The sequence below is a fragment of the Paracoccidioides brasiliensis genome (assembly GCF_000150735.1).
Source record: "Paracoccidioides brasiliensis Pb18 unplaced genomic scaffold supercont2.25, whole genome shotgun sequence".
In the NCBI taxonomy this organism is placed as follows: Eukaryota; Fungi; Ascomycota; class Eurotiomycetes; order Onygenales; family Ajellomycetaceae; genus Paracoccidioides; species Paracoccidioides brasiliensis.
The window spans coordinates 68,125-84,032 of NW_011371382.1; the positions used below are offsets into that span (position 1 = coordinate 68,125).

At 44.6% G+C, this 15,908-nt stretch overlaps 3 protein-coding genes across 3 annotated transcripts; 2 read left to right on the forward strand and 1 right to left on the reverse strand.

The window, feature by feature from the left end:
• Positions 1-2,552: 2,552 nt before the first annotated feature.
• Positions 2,553-5,004, forward strand: PADG_08634 (phosphatidylinositol-3-phosphate-binding protein BEM1; the record flags this gene model as incomplete). Its single annotated transcript, XM_010765634.1, has 4 exons — positions 2,553-2,558; positions 2,752-2,847; positions 3,130-3,873; positions 3,949-5,004. 4 exons carry the CDS (start codon positions 2,553-2,555, stop codon positions 5,002-5,004), a joined length of 1,902 nt encoding a protein of 633 aa, XP_010763936.1.
• Positions 5,005-6,895: 1,891 nt separating this feature from the next.
• PADG_08635 (uncharacterized protein) lies at positions 6,896-8,948 on the forward strand (the record flags this gene model as incomplete). The annotated part of the gene is made up of 4 exons (XM_010765635.1): positions 6,896-7,319; positions 7,447-7,903; positions 7,981-8,497; positions 8,580-8,948. The coding sequence occupies 4 exons, from the start codon at positions 6,896-6,898 to the stop codon at positions 8,946-8,948; spliced, it is 1,767 nt and encodes a 588-aa protein (XP_010763937.1).
• A 1,565-nt stretch (positions 8,949-10,513) lies between these two features.
• On the reverse strand, positions 10,514-14,593 carry PADG_08636 (chitin synthase 2; the record flags this gene model as incomplete). The annotated part of the gene is made up of 4 exons (XM_010765636.1): positions 10,514-11,462; positions 11,528-11,694; positions 11,780-11,964; positions 12,040-14,593. 4 exons carry the CDS (start codon positions 14,591-14,593, stop codon positions 10,514-10,516), a joined length of 3,855 nt encoding a protein of 1,284 aa, XP_010763938.1.
• Positions 14,594-15,908: the final 1,315 nt, after the last annotated feature.

Consider the following 15,908-nt stretch of genomic DNA (forward strand, 5'->3'; position numbering starts at 1 on the left):
TCATGTTCGGACTCGAGCGAGGATATCAAGAAAAGAAAAGATGCTTAAAAGCTTTATTCTTTAGGCAGTGATTTAATACTTTCGCGCCTCCCTGAACTAACTAATATTTTTAACCTGGTCTTTAGAGCGTCCCAGTCTCCCAATTTTATTTTATTTTACTTATTTTTGCGCGTTTTATTCTAGTTTGTGCCCACTTTTCTCTGGTTCTTTGGTTCTTCCGAATAAAAAAATGCCTCGATTTATTCCATTCAACAATTTCCCCAGAGTGGTTTTTGCTTTTAGAGCTTAATATATGGGTATAAATTAGATATACTTTTTTGCATCCAGTGGTTTCAACTGATGAAGGTCTGTCCTCTTCCATGAGCCCGGACTTGAAGGCCGCGGTGAACCAGAAAAGAGTTCAGGGGGGCAAATTCCGAACATTTTTGTTAGTTTATTTTTCGGAGAAATGTGCCTTACTTACATTTCATGTACGTAGTATGCAATTTCAAGGAGGAAGAATCTTGTCATAATGCTCATACAGCTTTTGCTGAAGAGTTATCATAAGCCATTGGGTAGATATAACCACATCAACCACCTGATATCACTATCATACTTGAATTCTCAAGCGAGTTGGCCATTTTAAGTTGGTTACTAAAATTAAATACATGATTATTTAATTCAATTAATTAACTGGTTAACTAGTTAGTTAGTTAGTTAGTTGACTGGTTAGTTATGTGATAATGTAATTTATTACTAAGTAATAACCCATTCTCACAGAGTGACTTATTAAAATCATGATAAAATAATCAATAAATTTCAATTTAATTATTTGCACTAGAATTAGAGCATCTTGTTTTTTCATATCGGTGAGAATTAGAGTTACTGTATTATAATAAAGCTTAAGAGCTTGATGTAAAAACTAAAAATAGAGAATTTATATGTAATAGTATTTTCTAAGTCTTAAAATCAATCGTAAATTTTATTCTTACAACCCACCAGGCTGGTGGCGTGGCACTGGGTTTGCATTTAGATTATTCAGACGATAAGATAGATGTCTCTATAAAAGCAGCTCTATTGTTACTAGTGATCTATTTCTCAATGTGCAGAGAAAGAGAACATCCCAGGTTATAGCAGGGCTGAAGTGTGCGCGTCCCCTTGCATTATTGCGGGACCGCCGTTGGACCCACCCGCCTGGACTGAGTCTTGCGGAGTAGACTATTGTGGAGAATGGATTACTACCGAAAGATGAATTTTCCCAGCCACCTTAGAAAATCACAGAATCATCCAATAGGCAGAATTCATCAAAATTCATTATTATCTTGATTTTTCACTATTTTTTTTTTAAAAAGAAATTATATAAAAAATACAAAACAATAAAAATAAAATAAAATAAAATAAAGGGGGCCATGAGATGGAAGATGAAATATGCAGAAAGGGTATTAAATATTTTTCTTCAAATCAAAGTTGAAAAGCTAGTTAAATTATTAATAACTTAGTTAATATTATTATTACTAGTTAACTGACTAGTTAAACACAGCTGAAATTAGAACAATAATTCAAACTATTTTATATTTTATATTTTATATTTTTTATATTTTATAATTTTATATTTAATATTTTATTTTATAAAATAGGAAAAAGAAAAAAAAAGCCTTTTCTAAACTATGGACACCGAGAAGAACTTCAATTGTATGACAGGTGAAAAGCGCACATCAGGCCAACACACCGAATGCGGGCCCTTAGAAGTCACTCGCTTCTGATTCTTCTGCTTTCGCTCCACCAGGCCAGGCCACCCCCCGCCCAACCCCCGCCTCCGGCTGCAGCTTCAGCTTCTCTTTGGACACGTCGGTTGCTGCGATGATGACTAAGATTGTTGAAGGTGTCCATGTGAAGTCATGTGGTGTGGGAAATTGCTCTCGAGGGAAATCGGTTTTTACAAGCGGTTAAAAGTAGAGATTGAAGTGAAATTCATGGTTTATGAAATGGTGAATCCATGGTTTTTAAATTTCTGGAATGGCAATACCTTTGCCATCGCCATCGCCATCGCCATCACTGGAATCTTCTCTGGATTTAGCTTGGCCAGAGCAAGCATACTACTCTTCTCTTCTTCTGTTGTTGGAATCTCAGAAAGCCCTGTGCATTCAGAGGGGTGAAAAAACACATACATAGTTTTCATTCATCACCAATCACCGGCATTTGTTTACTTGTTCTGAAATTACTACCACAATAGGACAAATATTCTTGAACTCGCGGCTTTTCCCTCCACACTTCACAAGGCCACACCTCTCCCTCTCCCTCTCTTACCCTCTCTCACCCTCTGTCACCCTCTCTCTCCCTCTCTCCCTCTCTCCCTCTCTCCCTCCCTCTTCCCCACCTCCACCCCCCCGGCTCCCCCTCTCTTCCCCCCTCTCTCCCCCTCTCCCCCCATCCTGTTCTCCATTTCTCTAGGAACAGAAAACAAGAACCTTATCTATAGTAATAATAGTAGTTAAAAAAGAAAGATCAGCTCTCCAATCCAGAAGCCAGAGAAGTGAGATTGTTTCTCCATCCTGGCGTGACCGCAAACAAACATGAAGGTATGAAACTCGAATCCTGTCATCTCGGTTCTCCGCCATGCTTTAATATAGTTATCATGAGGTTGTTTTCTTTCTGAATCCTCTTCTTCTCATTTGACTAACCAGCAAGCGACCTCGTCTGTCGCTTGTGGTCGGACTAACGGTTTTTTTGCCATCACTAACGTTAAAATTGCTCCTTCATCAACTTGAACAGGCCATCCGGCGCTCTCTCAAAGGCGAGAAAGAGCCTAAACCACAACACATCTCTATCACACCAAAGTCCGCAATTGCTATTCTTCCGCCAAAGAAGGTGAGATTTTTATTTATTTATTTTTATTTTTTAGTTTCAGTTTGTTGTTGATTACTCATCATAAGTTGTCCTCAATTAATTTTTATTTATTTGTTTTATTTTATTTTTGCCGCTTCTTATCTATCACATTTGTTTACCTGCGATGTTGCAACCAACTCACAGAAATGAATGAAAGCAAGCAAGAAAGAAAGAAAGCAAGAAGGAAAGAAATAAAATCATCATACAGAGAGCGGGGATCGATATACCAACGCCACTAACACCAAACCATGTCCCCACATCTAGGTGATCAAAGCCCTTTTTGACCACACCCCCGAACCTGGAAATACTCAGGAGCTGGCCTTTACCAAAGGTGACTTTTTCCATGTCATAAGCAGAGAAGACGACACAGACTGGTACGAGGCGTGCAACCCTCTGATCCCAAGCGCGCGGGGTCTCGTCCCTGTCTCATTTTTCGAGGTTATCGGCAAAAACGAGCGTAACAGTGGTGGCTCGGCGGGGAATATCGAAGATTACATGCAGGAACCACACGACTCTGGATTTTCCGATCGCAGCTCACAACAAGCCACCGCCTACGGTCACGGACGGTCGGACTCGACCAATACCACCAAACAAGCTGCTCGTGCCAGGATGTCCTCCCTTGGGAAAGGGTCTGGGGCCATGGTGTATGGCATTGTACAATATGACTTCAATGCGGAACGCCCGGATGAGCTGGATGCAAAGGCCGGTGAGGCCATTATCGTCATTGCCCAGTCCAATCCCGAGTGGTTTGTTGCGAAACCTATCGGTCGCCTTGGTGGACCAGGCCTGATTCCTGTTTCCTTTATTGAGATACGAGATATGACAACGGGTATGGCCGTGTCGGACCCTCACGAGGCTGTCAGGCGCGCTGGTGTCCCACGCGTTGAAGAGTGGAAGAAAATGACGGCCGAATATAAGAATAGCTCTATAAGTTTGGGCAAACTCGAGAGCGGCGCGCAGGGCGCTGCAGCAGAGATGGGCAGGATGACATTGAATGGCAGTGATCCGGTAAGTTTGCGATTGGAACGGGAGTAACAACTTTATTTCTGCGAAACTGATTAGTTATTCTATGATAATAATTAGTATCAACAACAACAGTGCCATAATTCAGGAGCACACTCACAAAACCACCAATACCAAAATCAACAGTTACGACAGTCCGCCCAGCAAATCCCGCAACGGCAACAGCAACAGCAACAGCAACAAGGATATTATCCTCCTGCCCTCGCACCCGTTTCCGCGACCATCCCCCGATATTGCTTCGATCAGGATAAATACTGGTTCATCATCGAGGCAAAAATGGAGGATGGGCGGTATTGGGAATTGTCAAGATACTATCACGATTTTTACGACTTCCAAATCGCACTCCTGAGAGAATTCGAAGAGGAGGCAGGCAACAAGGGAAAGCCCCGAACGTTGCCCTTCATGCCAGGTCCCGTAACACATGTCACAGATGCAATCACCAACGGTCGACGGCAGAACCTAGATGAATATATTAAAAAGCTACTGTTAATGCCACCGCATATCTCACGCTGCCAGCTCGTCCGTCAACTCTTTGCTCCCCGACCAGGCGACTTCGAAATAGATCCCAACGTTAAAGTGGACGACTACAGGCTTTCCCATGGCTCTCAGCAATCGTCTATCCAGGACCCTTCTCGGCCGGAATCCGGGCATTCGTCAAGGGGCCAGCTGCACGCTGGCGGATACCCGCCTGGCGGCATGGGTCCGCCACATTCACAGCGCCAGGCACAGTCAACATGGCAACCAGCCCTATTGAATGGAGGTAACGGCAGCACACTAGGCAACAGCGGTTCCACCATCACTCGAGCCGATATGCAAAACCAAATGATGAATCGACAAGCCAGCTCGTTGACACAGGGCTCCGCAACCTCGAGCGGCGGCGCGATCAAAATCAAGGTGTTCTTCCAGGACGACCTGATAGCCATCCGCGTGCCGAACGATATCAGCTTTCAGCAACTCAAGGAGAAGCTGAAGGATCGGCTTAAGGTTGACGATGAAATTGTACTGCAGTATAAGGATGAACCGAGTAATGGATTTGTAGGGCTGTCGAATGATAATGATTTGGATACGGCGTTGCAGCGAAATGCGAAGCTCACGCTATATGTTGGGCTTACATAGGGTAAAGAGTCTGTCTCATTTCCTTTCTCGTCCTTGTTATTCCAACCCCGGCCCTTTTTTCTTTTTTTTTCTTCTCCTTTTTATCTCTTTTTATGTATGACCTTTCCTTTCCATCGATTTTTATTCATTTTCCATCTCTTATGTTATGTGGCCTACTAAATTACTAGGATATGGATCGACGTATGGCACTGAAAGGAAAGGAATGTGACGATATTTGAGGGTTTTTTTTGTTTGCTATTTTCGTTCTCCTGATGGTGGATGCGTCTATGATCTATCCATCTATTATCTATCCATCTATTATCACCCACTTACCACAGTCCTTTTGGATGTTGTTCCCCTGCCTCGGACTCCCCTTTTATTTATATTTTTGTCTTTTTTCTACGAAACCAACCGGCCTCAATGTGTTTGTCCTCTGCTCCCTTATGTCCATGTTTACGTTTTTCTCAGTTATGTCATTTTTCTTTCCCTTTTTTCCTCTTCACACTTTTTCCAAACTTCCTGTAGTGTGCAACCCTCCTCGCGGACTAACTCCCCTGACTCAGCCCTCCATTTTTTCCTTCCGCTTCTTTCTTCCTACATTGTTGCTACACGAATCTGTTGTTCCTGGTTTAATCATTTCCGTACATTTTCTATTTCTGTTATGTAAGTACCCATTTTGTTTTGTTCTTCTTTTCATTTCCCTATCAACTCTTCCGCTTCGATTTTCATATGCTACCTTTTTTTTATATCCCGCCCGCCTTCTCTATTAGCAACAAAAGAAAATGACACTCTAATCCTTCCTTTGGTTCAATTGAAACATTTATCCTCTCCCACAGTCCCAATCACGTTCTCAGTTTCAATCGTAATCTGCATTTCAACTAGTATTTGTGAGTCTTAACCTTTTTCATTTTGCTTCTTTTCTTTTGCTGGATATCCTTTCGTTTTCAACTTTAGCTTTTTTTTATAAAACATATATCGCCTTCTATTTCGGCTGTCACTTCTTCTCCAATATCATCTTTCTAGTATTCACTTTGTCCGCATACTTGTCCTCCCCAACCGTGTTTCTGAAGTTACTCCTACATTTGTTCTATAAGCGCTGCAAGGACTTTTTCGCCAATTAGTTAGTTAAGTTATTTTAGTTGACTATCTACTCCATACTAGTAAATTAACAGGCAATTTATTCTCCTATTTTTGCCCCCCTGTTACCTGTATGTCCTTGCATCTACGGAGTATGATCTCATTCTTACCTATCTCCTACAGGCACAAAACACAAGCCTCGGCACAAGCAAAAACCCTTTAACCTTCCGCCCTAACCACAAACAGACTCCGAGATCCCGTGACAATCCTCAACTTGAACTTCAACTTCAACTCCTGAACTTCACACAGTCACTTGCGCATCTCTCTGGCAGACTCCGGTGTCTGTCGCTCACTCCTGTCAGCCGGTTCTATCCATTTACTTCTTCTTTCTCTCCTGTTGCATAGCATGGTAGTTAAACATTTTCTGTATTTTCTGCATTTCCTCCTCTCTCGGCTCGGAACTCACACACCAAGTGCTGGACTCGTCCACTATTTTCCCATTGTCCTCCGCCTTTGACCTACTAATTGCTCTCATTTGATTGTCACTTGTTGGCGGTTAACTGTCGTCTCTTTGTACACATCTTCATGGGCGCTGGTGAACTGGGAAACCGGGGAGCTGCGACGAGTATAGGTCTTTTTCGATTGCTGTGGCAGAATATACCCAATCGCATTTTCGGGCGCACGGGTCAGGAATTTCTCATGGGTTAGGCGTATTATTATTAGAATTCGATCTACGGTTTGTCGAATATCGCAACGGGATATACCCTGGGGTACATTTATTATCCAAATATTCTTTTGAGGCGGGGAGAGAACCCTGAGGTGAAATACAACGAGAATGCGAACCCCGCTACGTTCCCACAATCCCACCCGAATCGCTGATGCGATCCTAGCCCCGTGTTCTCGGCTTCCCACAGTTTCTGGGCTTGTTGGGGGCTGGAATTGCCTTACCTGTGTGGATTGTAGGAGTCGTCTGGCACGCGGGCACGAAAGGGTTTATCGTTATAGAACGACATCGCGGCTCTTTAGTAGCGGAATTGGAATACGGGGCCCCGGACAACAACAACAGCAGCAGCAGCAGCAACAGCAACAGCTGGTAGCGACAATTTCAGGTAGTACACCACGAGTTGCTGAGGTTATAGAGCAGGTGCGTGTAACATCCGTGGCAGATGGTGTTGATCAACAACCAGTTTTCGGTCCGATGCAGGAGTATGAGGCCCGAGTACAGTCAGGAAGATTGAAGGACGATGCTCATCAGAGAGGTATTGTATTCTTAGTCTTATTTGAGTCCCCCTTTAGTGTATTGTTCCGTATAGATTCTCTCAAATGCATAGAATGCGCAACATCAAATCCGTGTAAGCGATTATGCTCACATTGTCTCTTACATAGACATCATCCAACATCTTCAGGACCTCCACGAAATGCTCCGCTCCTACACACCACCAGTCGTAGTCCATCCAATTATCTCCTCCCTCCAGAATCCGGAACCAAGATCCTCTTTCCTTGGTTCACTTTTTAGCCGCACCCCACCGCGGGCAGCCACCACGCAGATCCCACCCAATCTGCCAAAAGGTCTATACATGTTTGGAGACGTTGGTTGCGGCAAGACCATGCTGATGGACCTTTTCTTTGACACCCTGCCGGAAAATATCACGTCACGGCAGCGCATCCACTTCCACAACTTCATGCAGGACGTGCATAAGCAGCTTCATGCGATGAAAATGAAACATGGGAATGATTTTGATGCTGTGCCCTTTGTCGCAGCCGATATCGCGCAGGGGGCTAGCGTGCTTTGCTTCGATGAGTTTCAGTGCACAGACGTGGCGGATGCGATGATTCTGAGAAGGTATGTTACTGTTTCTTTCCCCTCCCGCGTCCATGTCGTATCTGTATCTGCCAAAACTAACGTAAAATGTCAACCAGACTCCTCGAATCGCTCATGTCCCACGGTGTTATCCTCGTCACAACCTCCAACCGCCATCCAGATGACCTGTACAAGAACGGCATCCAACGTGAATCTTTCATCCCATGCATCGCCCTGCTAAAAACCTCCCTAACGGTCCTGAACCTTGACTCTGCCACTGACTACCGCAAAATCCCCCGTCCGCCGTCCGGTGTCTACCACCACCCGCTCGGCATGCCAGCTGACCACCACGCGGACAAATGGTTCGAGTACCTAGGCGATTTCTCCAATGACCCTCCTCACTCCGCAGTGCACCAAGTGTGGGGACGGGATGTGGAAGTTCCTCTGGCAAGTGGCAAGGCGGCACGGTTTACGTTCCAGCAGTTGATTGGGAGGGCGACCGGAGCAGCGGATTATCTTGAGCTGATGAGGAGTTATGATGCCTTTATTGTGACGGATGTACCTGGGATGACGATCAGGGAGCGCGATTTGGCGAGGAGGTTTATTACATTTATTGATGCAGTTTATGAGAGTCGGGTGGGTACTTTCTCTCTTTTTTGGTTTTGTCCCTTGTCTTGCCACCTCTGCCATATATCATTGTCTAACCAATTCACCACAGGCAAAACTCGTCCTCACCACCGCCGTTCCCCTTGCTAATCTCTTCCTCTCCAACGAGGAACTTCAAGAATCAATGTTTGAAAATAAACCATCAAAAGACAACAAAGAAGTTCCTGAGAACCTTTCTGACTCTATGCGCCATCTTATGGATGACCTAGGCCTGTCCATGTCTGCGCTAAAGTCCAGTTCCATATTCAACGGCGAGGAGGAGCGCTTTGCGTTTGCGCGGGCATTGTCGCGGCTGGCTGAAATGGAAGGGAAGGAGTGGGTTGAGCGGGGATTGGGTATTGGAATGGATGCGAAGGCTGGAGATGAGGACAAAGCTGCGTGGAATAAGGCGCGGAGTCGATGGAGGGAGGATAGTTTATAGGTTTGGGATGGTGGAAGAGCAGAATGTATATAGTTTTGGGTTTGGGAAAGTAAGGTTCGTTGTGACAAATTTGGATACCCTTAGTTTCTGACTCTCTTTAAATAGTGTACATTATTTCTCCTTGACACTGCAACTCTCTTTTCACACTTCTACACACGAGTTGATATTTTTCAGCAACTCGGGCAACTACCAGAGCGGAGCCTTCGATGTATCATAAGTTAACATTCAAATCCCTCCGTTTGCAATGCCTTCCTTATCACTCCCTCCCTCCAATGAATTCAAACCCAAAGAAAAACCAAAAAAAAGTTACGATAATTTCCTCGTCGCTCTCAATTTTCTTTTTTACGACAAACATCATCTCCCTCATTCTCCATCCAGCTCCAGCCTATTTCGATTTTCCAAGCTCAGCGCATCTCATTAAAACTTCAAGAAAACACAAAACTGGACCTTATCCATCTTCAGGCCAAGCGAATACCTTGTTGTTGCCCTTTTTTTGCTTCTTCATATCTATCTCTCCCAGCTGCCCTGCTTATGATAACATACTTCACGGAACTAGAAAAACCTCTCTTCCCATCGCCTTTATATCGAGCCACACACACCTTCGAGTCATCCCCGCCACTCAAGGTTATCTATATACATTTCTTTACTGAAATCTACCTCTCATGTGTCAGGTCACAACTATCATAGGATTCTGCGGCCATCAAATGTTTGTGGAGGTTGAGCCTTGTGACCAGTTTGCAAACACCGTGGAGTGTCCGAACACTATCAAAAAGATGAAAGTTGTCGCGGATCTTTGCCGGGATTGCGCATAGTGACATAAGAGGGCGAGCACACTTGTGGATGAGCTGTACTGGGGAGTGCTGAATGGGCTGGCGGTAATTTGGGAGGGAGGAGAGGGGGGTTCGATGGTGGACACTGAAAACAGAAATATGTCTAAGGCATGTTGCATGTTGCTGAGATCAACTGATGGAAAGAGTTGGTTGTTATATGTGCCGTCATTTGTGAGACTATTTCTATTTGAATCTTAAAGAAGATTTGTGTTGGGACAATTACCTTGCAGACTTGGGTTGTTAGCAATTAGTTAACCCAATTTTATTCCTCTTGTTCAGAATTTTACTATCGCATATGACTATATACTCACACAATCAACAAGCAAAGTCTTTTTCCCATTCAAATTACTACTAATCATCCATGCTAGTCCTATGCTCTAACCCCGGAAACTTGAATCCATATTTTATGCACGTTAATTGATGAGGACGAGACCAAAAATACCACGGAAAGTGTCCCTTTTAAGTCATTAATATTAGGTACAGAAAAGAGAACCTTACTCAATTCACAGCGATAAAATACAAGAGAAAAAGTCCCACACTCCAAGACAATATAACGAATCGTAAGAACCAACAAAGCAAGAAGAAATAAGGACCAGCAGTACATACAATTATTCATCAACATCAAGCATGACCACCAAATCAAAAACTAAATGATCACCACCAAACCCACGAAAACAACAAATATACATTAAAACAAAAGAAGTTCAAAAGTACCGACATAAAAACAAAAAAACTCTACCTCCAAAACCTCAATTTCCCCGCCGTCCTTTTAACCGCCCACCCCGTCTCACTAGCCCAATCACTAACCTTCTCCCCCATACCTGAGGAAAGACCCAGAGAGCTCCCAGCCCCGCTGGACCGAGCACCCGAACTCCCACCACCACCACCACTCGAAGAACCAACGTAACTTCCGTACCCATACCCTGTGCCCCCAGCAGCGGCAAACTTCATCTTCCCCTCCATAACCCGATGAACAACATTGAGAATCGCAAACGCTGTCGAACCTACCGCTCTGAAAACCGCCAACGATGCCACGCTCCACAGAACGAAGGCCAAATAGGCATTATTGCCCACTGACTTTTCAGTGAACGCCTCTGACACGGCCATGGCGAGGATCGCATTAGCTATAAACCAGACTGACACCATATACGTGCGCACGGCGCGGTAGTAGTCTTCCTGCATCTGCGCCTCGGATGGCTCTGGCGGGGGCACTTCGAGTCTGTCGCGGAGATTGCGGAGCGACTCGTCGTATCCGCTGTCAATATCGAGTTGTTCCGATGGCATTTCCAACTCGACGGTGGAAGAACCGGTAATACGCGCTGTGCCGAGGTCAGTGCGAATAACGTTATCACCCTTGGTGCCCCAGGTAACGTCGTGAGTGTTGCAGAAAGCATAGATTTGCAGCGTACAGATGTAACTGGGCAGCAGGGCAAAATATTGAATAGATGAGGTGAACATGTGCCATGGGTCAAGATAGAGGAAGGACATAAAAAAGTAGAGGCCGACTGTTGAAAGTGTGGAGACGATGATGTAGGTGAAAGTATTGTTGCCCAGCGACAGACTATCTTTAATCATTTCTTTGCTCGTTTTCAGCTGCATGACAACCATGTATAAGGCGGAGAAGACAGTGTACATCATTATTATGCAGTAGATGATCATGCCAGAGAGGAACATTTTTTTGGCACTAGAAGTGAAGTGTTAGTTAGCAGGAGTGGTGGTAAAGGTTTCGAAAGGACCTAGGTTACATACCCCTGAGGACGATTTCCCATTGACAAGACGAATTGTAGGCAAATAAGGAGCACACAGGTATATCTTAGTATTGCGAATATATATTTTCCAATATTATGTCCAAAGGGGTCCACCGTGGGGTCTGACAGGGCACCAGCAATGAAATAAAAAGTGAGATAGAAATTCGCCTAGATGAGCGAGAATTATTGTTAATTCACTGAAATATCAACGCTAGGATCTGGGAGTATTTTGCTGGAGGTGTTAGCTACTCACTAAAGAAAAGAACGTAAAAGCCAAGGAGACAAATTGATACAGAAACTCGATGTGAAGGAGGATCTTCCTTGTAATTGTGTGGTCTGTCCGCCAAATTTGCCGGAAATGAATAAGGGAATACACAGCCGCAAAGAAGGCACCGTTAAGCCATCGTCTTCTCTGCGAGATAAACTCAGGTACAGTATCTACACCGAAAATGCAAGTTAACCCCAAGCCAAAAAGGACTCTATATCTCACAATCAAGGAAAATCAAATCATACCTGGAACGTCAGTCTCCCCAACAGCACTTTTCACAAACTTCAAAACCCACTGCTCCTCTCGCTTGGCCACCAACTCCCAGCACAGAATCCGATCTTCTGCCAGGTACATGTTGGCAGTGAACACATCCGCGTTTTTTCCGTGAAGCATCTCACCCTTGAAGTACATACTCAGGGGTCCGTGGCCAGTACTATCATTCTGCAGTGCGTGGTATCGGTATGCACTCAACGCACCAGGTAGCACAGTAATGTAACCAAACACAGACTCGAGAGGCTTATCGAGGATATTCGACATCTTGTATTCGAAGTTTTGGGATGCAACGAGAGGGTTGAACAAACCGAGGCAGCCCTTGCCCTTACCCGCTTTAATCTCCCCAGCGGCTCCTGCGACGTTCGAGTCTTGGTCAAAGGCTTTCCAGAGATGATAAAGTGCAGTAGGTTCGGGTTTCGTGCCGACATCAAGCAGAATACAGATGTTGGGATTCAGAGCGCGTCCGAACGCATTGAAGAACCACCTGTGAGAATTGAGTTTCTTCTCATTTCGTTCCTTCATACAAAAGATGATCTGGCAAGGCATGATTCCCTTCTCTGCTCCCTTGAATTTAAGATCGGGATCTAAGGACACTTGAGTAGTGTATTCATACACGTGTGCATTTACCGGTTTCTGATTGACGACGTTCTTTGCAATTCCATCTTGATAAACACCCATGGCTGCAAGGGCGTTCAATGTCCGCGGATGCACCTTTTGTCTCCCATCCGCGATAATACACACAACAATTTTCTGCCAACCGTCCTTGCCCCATGTTCGTGATTTGGTTCTGGAACAGAAGTGTGAGATATTTCGCATGATACCGTGCATCGTACGTGTGAAATCGATTTCATTCTCGTTGTACATGGTCACGCAGACAAACAACTCAGTTTCGCGCATTGTGCTGCCAATGTTTTGTCGCAGTTTAAACCCCTTTACCGTAAAATCATCAGGGTCACAGGTGACAGCTGTGTATCTCATATGAGTGAATTCACGGTCATCTCGACGGGGAAGGAAGCTATGCAAGATTGTTGGGATTTTGCATTCTAAGATAAGCTCTCCATTGATAAGGCGGACTTCCTTCTTCGTCATCTGTGCCTTACGCACACCTCTGCGCTCTTGACGTCCAGTTGGCGCAGGCCCATAGTGAACATTAAAGTCGGATTCGTCATCCTCACCATCATCAAGGTTAGCTTTACTCATGGCGTCCTTTTCATCTGTAACAACTGTGGACTCAGTTGCATATGAATTGTATGATTTGATACTTGAGCGTGTGTTACTTCTTTGATGTACCGTTCTCTCACCTACCACAAAGGGGTCCTCACTATCGTCACCTCCATCAGCAATGTCAATGCTCGTTTCTCCTGCTGATGATGCTGGTGGCCCAGCAAACAACGGGGCTGGCGGCAGTGGCCGTCGGGGGCTTCCTCCATACTTCGAGCTTGGGGTTCCAGGTCTTGGGCTACAATTGATTTCTGGAGGCTCATAATTTACACTTGATACAGAAGGGGCATGTGGGCGTGACCATTCCGAACCCCGCGAGGGGGTCCAAGGCCGGGTTGGTGACACCGATCGAGCGGGAAGGTGTAGAGTGTCAGATGTGAGGATTGATGGGGTTATGTTTGGTGACTGCCCAGGACTGGACGAGGGTCGTGAGGTTGGGAGAGATGAGGTGGATGCGGATTGTTGGTGCAGAGGATGGCATCGCTGGGGTGACGGTCGGGCCATAGATATGAGGCTTCTATTAGGCTTATTGTCAGTCACATTATCCGATTTGGATTGATCCATATTAGAAGATTCTTGGGCCATTATATGTTTATCTAAACATGATAGTGTAATTGACTTGGAGAGAGTATTTGGGAGTTTGGGTAATATATGGGCCGGGGTTTTGGGTGAAGCAAGGCGCAGGGGGTCAGGAATCATCGCGGAGTCCTGTGGCTTTCTGCGGCAAATGGTTTTGGTCCTGGCTAGCTTGCTCTGGGTAGAGTTGCTTTCTTGCTTTGTAGATTCATCCTCCCAGGTGACATGTAATTGTTTTGTGCTAGTGGCTGGTCGTGATGATGGCGATGCAATTAGAAGGGTGCTCGACTCGTCCCCAGCTGAAGCCTTATGTCCTAACAGCATGGGGGCCTCATCTTGAGTCTTCTTGGAAGGCTCTTCGGCTTTGTCTGCCATCACAGAGCGTAGAGAAGCATTTCCGGGTAAAAGTATAAAAGAGGGAATAGTATAGGAGTGAGGGCCATTTCCCAGAGACACATACTGCTGACGTTGAGGCATATTTGGATGCCGTCTGAATCTTCCTGCACTCCCCAAATCGGATGGGTCCTCACCAGCGCTGCCTAAATTAGTTCCACCACCTGGTAGAAGTCTCATGGCTGAGGGGTCATTTCGTGCACTTCCAGGAGCTGAGGTAGTCTCACGGTCGGTATCATTCAGAACAGAAGGTTCACCTGGATATGCGTACAACGGGGGTTCTTCATCGTATGTTGGGGCTGCTGATCTCCCTTGCGGGGATGAAAACGGCTCCATTGCCGCTTGTTTATTCCGTGTTTATTCCGTATTTATTCCTTGCATTTAACAGCAACTGGAGCTTTGGTGTATCACTCTATATAAATATAATATCAAATACTTAGTATCAGAGGATGATAGTTTGGCTCTAAGAGTATAAAAGAGTTGAAGCGCTCGCAGACTTTTATAGTATGGCGGATCTCGGGTTTTGAAGCAGCAAACATTGGTGGAAAAGAAATGAATGGTGAATAATTCTGCTATTTTCGTTGACTCGAGAGCTGGGTGAATGTCAAAAACCAAGCGAGCGGCAGAAGTCTTTAAGACGATCACAGCGAGCTTCAGAAACTGTATAATCTATCAGTAGGTGAATTGCGACTCAGGGAATGAGAAGATTTATTCAAAAGAGGTAGATTACCAAAAGCTGCGGTTACACGTCAAAAGTCCGTCAAGTCAATTGCTCCAGTGGTAGAGGAGTGTAAACAAACGAGCGCCAAACACGACGTCGGAGGGTTGGTTAACGGTTGTAGAAGCTATACAACGGACGAAGGAATCACATATGGATGGTGATTTTCCAAAAGAATGAGCACGACTAATTACAGCACTAGAGCCCTGCAGTGTGCAGCCTGAAGCATGTAGGAGAAAGACTGTTGTTGTACTCCGTAGACCGTGGGTGGGATGTCTGGAGGTGGGTTAGTGTTGAAGAAACGGTCTGTTATCAGATCAGATATCGGATTGCAGCGTTTGTTGGTAAACGGCGCCGTTGCTACGACAACCAGACTGCCCGCTTAGTCAGACAGGAAACAGGGGCTCCTCATCGCCCCACCGCAACAGGATGTAGATGAGTTAACTTCACTAAAAGACTTGGCCCAACCTCACCATGTGAACTGACCTCTTTCTAGCCAGAACAAACCTCTCACAATACACTGTAAATCATTTATCAACCAACTGTGCCACACGCACTCACTACCTCCCATAGTAAGTGCGCCTTACTATAAAGGAAATATCATAATTGAAATATTCTAGGATTATCACTCTTCAAAATTAATTAATAATCAATATCATGTCTATCTATAATATAAAGATTGTCTATATACTTACAAGAATATATAAAATCTCCAGTTGATTGAGATTCATTAATAATATCACATTGTGATTGATTGACATTAGATTTGAGAACTTTGATTCCAATTGACTATAGAGCTTTATTTTTTTCTTTTCTTAATTCCTTCTACTTATAATATGTAATCTTGTAATTGATATTTTTAATAATGAGAACATTCTCTATCTGAATCTGCCTGTGGTTTTTTTAACAATTTAGTATTTATTCATTATATAA